We start from the raw sequence: 7,224 nt of genomic DNA, 5'->3' as shown, positions 1-7,224 counted from the left end.
TAAGGTATCTCTAGAGTAGCCATATCTTCGACAGGAACGACCCTTTCCACTCTAAGAACACCTTCATCCATTAGTTTCTGGATTTCTTCTTTCAACCTAGTGCATTCCTCAGGGTTAGAAGAACATTGCAAACAGTAGTCATGTAGTTCACACAAAACCTTTTGTTGCATAAGATATTCTCTGACAACTGCTAGCGGCATCCTTACCTCATTAACATCACTTACTAGGATCTGATCATCACATGACTCAATAGCATTGGTCGCACCAGCATGAGGAGGCATAGGATTATTCTGCACATTAGGACCAGTAGGAGTGAACGAGATGAGCTTGTCATCGAGAAGATCCTGGACTTTGTATTTTAATGCTTTACACTTTTCAATCGTATGGCCTGGAGCGCCTGAGTGGAATTCACAGCGAGCATTAGCATCATATCCTGGAGGAAGAGGACTAGGCGGAGGGCCCATTTCACGGAGTTGCACCAACTGACCAGCAAGTAATTGGGGAAGGAGCTGGGCATATGGCATCGGAATCGGATCTATACGCCTATCAGGGTACCTCTGCCTTTGTGGAGCTCTTTGACCTTGAGGCCTAGGATTCTGTTGACGATTCTGAGGAGCAACAACTTATTGTTGTGGCACGAAAGGCTGTTGGGGTGCCATCCATGGTTGTGGAAATGCAGCAGCGTATGCCTGAGGGGCATACGGATTGGGAACAGTATATGGCATCGGGTAGTAAGGAGGTGGAACAGCAGAGTATATTGGAGTTCGACCTTGGTCTACTGAAGCAGTACTGGTTTCACCTTCCTTCTTCTTCACAAACCCAGAATACGGCTTCTTACCATTACCACTTGAGTTGCTAGGATTAGTAACACCCTGAATGGTACCAGCCTTTACACAGTTCTCAACCCGTTCATCAATGATGACCACATCTGAGAAGGACGGAGAAGTATTACTAACCATGTGCTGAAGGTACGGCCCTTTCAGAGTACCCATAAACAGATCAATCAATTCTCGGTCAAGAAGAGGAGGTTGAACTCGAGCAGCAAGTTCACGCCACCTCTGGGCATATTCTTTGAAAGATTCTTCGGACTTTTGTGACATATTTTGCAGTTGAGCGCGGCTAGGAGCCATAGCAGTATTGTAGTGGTATTGTTTCAAGAAGGCATCAACAAGTCCTCCCCAAGTACTGACATTGGCCCTCTCAAGTTTCATATACCACTCCAACGGGGCTCCTGTGAGACTGTCTTGGAAGAAATGCATAAGCAGAGGTTCGTTCTCGGCGTGAGCGGCCATCTTGCGACAGTAAGAACGAATGTGAGTTTCTGGGCAAGTAACTCCCTTGTACTTATCAAAATCTGGCACCTTGAACTTTGGTGGAATAACAATTCCAGGTACCAAGCTCAAAGCAGCGGTGTCGAAACTCGAAGTTTTAGCAACCTCAACGGCCTTAAGGCGTTCTTCGAGAGCTTGGTACATCTTAGCAGTCTCGGTCAACTCAGCAGTAAGATCATGTTCAAGATCAATAACCTCATGGTGGTCATCTACTACCTTTGCTATCCCCTCAACAGGAATCTCCTTAGTTTTTACTCCCCCATCAGCAGAGTTAGTAGGAGTATCCTTAATCAATCCAGCAACGCTCTTTCTGAGCTCTTCTTGTCCTTGGACAACGACATGGAGAGTCTCCATAAGTTGGGTCATTCTTTCCCCCATAACATCCATATCCCTACGGAGGGCAGCTTGATTCTGTTCAAACTGATCCATGATTCTCTCGTTGCTCCTGGTGCGGTAAGGATGTAAGAAAGTCAGCTTCGTCGTCGGAAAAGAAATCTGTTTTGTAAGGGACCCCAATTAGTGTCTTGTATAATAACCTGAAAAATGCAGTGTGACAATGTGAATGTATGAGTGCATGTGTGCATATGAGGTTTTGTGTCATTTTCAGGGTATCCAAAGTAAGATTGATAGTCAAGAACAAATAACAACGTGACGAGAGAGATATCAAGTGAAAAACGGAAAGCAATTCATTTCATTCATAATAGCCCCCTAAGGCGAGTAGGTTCAAACACAAATAACAATGTTTCAATATAAAGAGCAATAGAGACCCCATCCAACAAATCTGGTGGTGATCTACAAACAGATTCAATTATCAATTCATCTCAATATAGAACAAAGGCCCTCCTTGTCTGAAATGGGCGTCACTCCACTTCTTTGTTTCGTCAAATAGCTTCTTAGTCGTCTCCCGATCTCTTCCTTTGACAAGGCTTTGGATCACTTCATCCTTTCGGAACAACTGCGTGTCTAGATTCTTGCAGCAATCCCTAAGTTCGTCACACCCTTTGCATTCTGGGATATAGGTCTTCTCAAGTGCATTTGCTTCACTCATCATTTGATCTCTGAGCTTGACATTCTCTTCAGCTAGTCGGGCGGTGCGGAGGTGACTTCCTTTCAGTTGGGTCTCAACTGCTATTCTCTGAGTGGTCTCTTCTTCCAGTTTCTTCTTCATGGTCCTCAACTCATATTTGGTTTCTTTCTCCAGTCGGAGCTTGTAGGCTTTCAGGTCTTCTTGGTACTCTCGTCTGAGCTTCTCTTTTTCTTCCTTTATAGTCTTTTCTATAACCTTTTGAGGGTCTTCAGTAGGAGCAGCAACAGCTTTTCCGTCCTTTTCAGTTCTAACCCTCTTCCTGGCTTGAGAAGACTCTCCTTTGAGAGTTTTAAGTTCACGGGCCAGTTCATTCTTTGTCTGTTTAAGGAAATAGCGCTTCAAATCCATATCTCTATCTTTCTCTTTCAGTCTCAAATTGGCGACGCGGACCTGGTCAAAACATTCCCTTGATACCATAGTTTCTGATATCTTCGGAGGTTGTGCATACAAGAGAGGAACTTCCGGGAATGGTAACAAAAGTGTCTTGACTCTCTCCTTAACCCAATCGGTATAGGGCTCCATAGCAATGGCATTCTTGGCTCCCAGAGTGGATCTCTCACCTATATGAATGTTATTCCAAGCCTTCCTGATTTCCTCAAGCGCTACAGGGTCAGCTCCCTTTTCAAAGTACACGGATTGGTAAATCTCCCTATCCGAAGGCCCACTCTTCATGGTATAGCCCAACTGACGAAGAGCTAGAACTGGGTTGTAGTTAATACATCCTCTTGTCCCAATGAGCGGGACGTTACCAAAGTTTCCGCACCTAATAATGACTTCAGATATGCCTGTTCGGAATTGATACCATACGATATCGTTTGCAGTAAGTCCCATGATTCTCTGAGACCATTTCTGAGTAGAGGTAACAAACGGACCACTAGCAGGCAAGTGAGATTTGAACCATTTATATAACAGCGGCAAGCAACCTCGAATAGCCCCCCTTTTACCATGCCGAGAGTGAATGGAATAATATGTGTCAGCCAATAGGGTGGGTATTGGATTCTTGTCCATAAAAAGATATATAGCAGCCAAATCAACGAAATTGTGAATGTTGGGAAACATCACAATTCCATAGATCAGAGCGGCCAAAATAGCATTGAAAGCCTCCCATATTCCTTTGTCAGCAAATTCTTGAGCTTTTTCAACCAGGAAACTCATGTAGAAGCCATGAGTATCACCATTCTTCTTCCAGTTATCATGAACATCTCCCAAGCTCAAATAAAGAGCGTTGGCAATGTAATCCAACCTAGGTTTCTCCGGGACACAAACAAAAGGCACTCTGTGTTGAATCTTGATGTTGAGGAGGTAAGAGTACTCTTCGAGAGTGGGAGCTAGCTGATAATCTGAAAATGTGAAACAACGGATATCTGGGTCGTAGAACTGAAGAAGAGTAGATAAGGCCCATTCGTCGACACGCGAGTACAGAAGAGATAATATGTTGCCATAATTGTCACTGAACACTGTTTCATTATGACCAGTGACCAATTCACCCAATTGTCCCAATTGAACCATACCCTCGCGATGGAAAGTATAAGTGTGTGTGCGCCTTGTAGCTCCTTGATTGACGGTCACGTTGTTATCCATTCTTGACAGAGATTGATATTTTCTGGATACCCTGAAAAATGACATGCAAATGAGAATTAACTTTTTTCTTTTCTTTCTTTTCTTTCTTTTTTTTTCTTTTTTTTTTCTTTTTTTTTTCTTTTTTTTTATTTTTTTGAAATTTAAACATGCTATGATGAAAATGATGCAGATTGGGTCCCCACGACATAGAGGGACCAAGGCAATAATTCTGAGCAAGAAGATATCATAGGATCAAAGGTCCGGCATAAATCAGAGAACCAGAAGAACCATAATCATCAATAGAACCAAATAGTCAACAACAGAACCAAATAGTCACCAACAGAACCAAATAGTCACCAACGGTACCTGTCATGTATATCCCTCCCCACTCACGGGTGTAGTCTAGGTCAGGGTAGGTCAAAATGGCAACCAGCGTTATCAGTCCTCCTGAGGCACCAATGTTGTTGCATCTACATGCCAACAATGATACCCCATTTGGACCTCGACTGGGCGTGGGTCTCATGATCGCACTAGACAAGACCTGACATCTCATCGGCGTCATGACTATCCACTCTATCCTAGGTATCCTATGTGTCACTCTGGCCTGGTATTGGGCCTTTTACCTCATAGAACATCCCACCCAACCTGCAAAACAGAACAGAAGACCCCAAGGAACACAGAATATAATCCATATGCATGATGTGTAAACAGAAATAAACATGATATGCAAGCAGAAGAATAAACATGCAAACATATATACAAGGTATAGACATAAAAACAAATAAACACCCAGTAAATAAACAAACAAACGCAGGCTAGGATCGACTCGCTAAGGATGGACCAGCAACAGGTCTAGCAACGTCCCCAGCAGAGTCGCCAGCTGTCGCACGCTCGCGAAAAATGAACAGAGTCGCCACCAATATATTTATCCCATAAGGGAAAGGAATATCAAATAACCTAGCAAAGGAAGGAACAGGGTCTTACGACCAGAGAATCAAGGTACGGGAGTCGGTTACGCGAGGGGAAGGTATTAGCACCCCTCGCGCCCATCGTACTCGATGGTATCCACCTATGTTTGTTTCTATCTAAAGGGTGTATAACTATGTCTATGTCTAAATGCGAAATGAATGCAAAATGTAGGGAAAATAAAGAATTGTACTCGCACGGGCCCTACCCCGCTGCCTACGTATCCTTTTCAGGAATCAGAGTTACCGTAGCTCGGCTCACGATTTTCTGTTTGTTTTTGTGTTTTTTAATTGGGCGGAGTTAACGCTCGCGCTCTTGCATAAGGGATCGCCTAGGATGCAATAGAGCGGAGATAACATGCCCTTAGAAAGGAGAAAAAGAGATTGGTTTGTATCTTTTAGGGTAATTCCATGATGGACGAGAACCCACTACAAGGCCTCGCATCATTTCCTTACATTTGTTTTAAATCTGACCATTTATTAGGTTTTTTGAAGTATTTTTGGTTGGTGATTTTTAAGGGGATTTAATTTTGTGACTTAGATCATACCAAAAGAATTTTGTTCGTTTTTTTGAATATTTAGAGAATGCACATCGAGGTCTACACCACAATCGATTCTCTAAATGACGGATAAGAAATACATCGAAATCTACATTCCAATCATTTCTTTCCGTTTAGTAGAAAAGAACGTACATCGGGGCCTACACCCCAATCATTTCTTTTCCGTTTAGTAGAAAAGAACGTACATCGGGGCCTACACCCCAATCATTTCTTTTCTACTACGTGGGGAAGAACGTACATCGGGGCCTACGCCCCAATCATTTCTTTCCTACCATGTATCAGAAGTGTGACAGTATGATCTTTGTCAGGTTTTTATTAAGTATTTTAGAGTTGAAAAGAAAAAGAGAATGAGAAGGGACTAACCTAGAATCTATCCTAATTGTTATTCTAATTCCTATTTAATATCTAAACTAAATTCTAAGGGGAAGTATACTAAGAAAGAGAACCAATCACTGAAGTACTAGGGGCAATATAGGCATTTCACAAAATATTAAGAAATGTTCACAAAATATAAGAAAATAAAATCTAGACTAAAAAGGAAAATATCCACAAGCAAATTGTATTTTATTCATGTTTAGAACTATTTTTAAGAATTAAAACTAACAAAAACTAAGTATTTTTATTATTTATTAATCAATCAAAATTCAAAGAAAATTTCCATTAAAAATCTAAAAGGGACTAACTATTTCTAAAATTCTAATTAGTCAAAAACTATTTTTATCAATTCCTATTTAAACAAAGATGAATTAATATGCAAAAAAGAAAAAGGAAAGAAAACTATTTTTATTGTTTTTATATAGTCAGCTGGGGGTATATCAGCAAAAAGAAAATGAACTAAATCTATGTTATAGCATGCGCTGGGCCTACAGTGAAGGGAGTGGAAAACAAAATTATTAAGCCCAAACAACAAAATCACGCGCAGTGTTAATAAAATGGGTGTACAGTTCAGTAAAACACATCTCCATCCAAGTATCAATTGAAATCAAAGCCCAATTTATTCACTTCACTTTGCATCATTTTTATTCTTATTATGTGGCAATTATTACTCAGCATGTGGTTGTTGTTTTTTATTATGGCTTTTTCGTGGCAGAAAAGGATATCACATGCATCACTACATGCATCAATAGGTCAAGTCCAAACTTAAATGAATAAAACAAAAAACAGTCTCAGCCAATCAGGAGATCACAACACTAAATCCAATCATTGAAATAAGACAAAATCAGACTAAAAACATGGAGTATGAACCAATGGCGTTACGCCACGTAAATGCTGCACTCACGTGAGTCAAACACAACCAGACGCCGGAGACACTCTCCGGTCGTCTTCTCCGGCCAGCACACGGCGGAGATGAGTGACCTTTTCCAGAATTTCACAAAACCTGCATGAATCGACTCGCGCTTTTACGTAGAACACGGATCTGGACTTAGTTTTCAACAATTCCTCCTCCAGCACACAAACCAAAGCACATCTTATGAACCCTAACTCTACCAAAGTTTACCCTAAGCATGTTAATCCGACTCTACGCGTTTCATAGAACTAGAATATGAGATTCAAACACATAAGCAAGCATCACATCATCCAAACCTAGTCTAATCAAGAACAAACTTCAGACCGATGCAAACATACAATACTGCATATGCGTGAGTTTAAATCTTGATGCGTATGGCTTATTGAACATAACTAACATGCTGAGAGAGTAGCGAGATCTTACCTTATACGAT

General features: G+C 41.3%; 1 protein-coding gene across 1 annotated transcript; it reads right to left on the bottom strand.

Moving 5' to 3' along the window:
- Positions 1 to 2,026: 2,026 nt before the first annotated feature.
- On the bottom strand, positions 2,027 to 3,999 carry LOC131604561 (uncharacterized). The gene is made up of 2 exons (XM_058876995.1): positions 2,567 to 3,999; positions 2,027 to 2,123 (listed from the first exon to the last, which is right to left on the bottom strand). The coding sequence occupies exons 1-2, from the start codon at positions 3,997 to 3,999 to the stop codon at positions 2,027 to 2,029; spliced, it is 1,530 nt and encodes a 509-aa protein (XP_058732978.1).
- Positions 4,000 to 7,224: the final 3,225 nt, after the last annotated feature.

This window comes from Vicia villosa, linkage group LG5 (assembly GCF_029867415.1).
Source record: "Vicia villosa cultivar HV-30 ecotype Madison, WI linkage group LG5, Vvil1.0, whole genome shotgun sequence".
NCBI classification, from domain to species: Eukaryota; Viridiplantae; Streptophyta; class Magnoliopsida; order Fabales; family Fabaceae; genus Vicia; species Vicia villosa.
Note: the sequence above shows the minus strand (reverse complement) of the source record. Positions and strands in the feature narration are given on the sequence as shown.

Coding starts and splice junctions, on each gene's coding strand:
- LOC131604561 (XM_058876995.1), bottom strand. CDS start 3,999: ATGGATAACAACGTGACCGTCAATCAAGGAGCTACAAGGCGCACACAC. Junction 2,124..2,566: donor AAAGAGAAGCTCAGACGAGA/GTACCAAGAAGA, acceptor ATCTGTTTGTAG/ATCACCACCAGATTTGTTGG.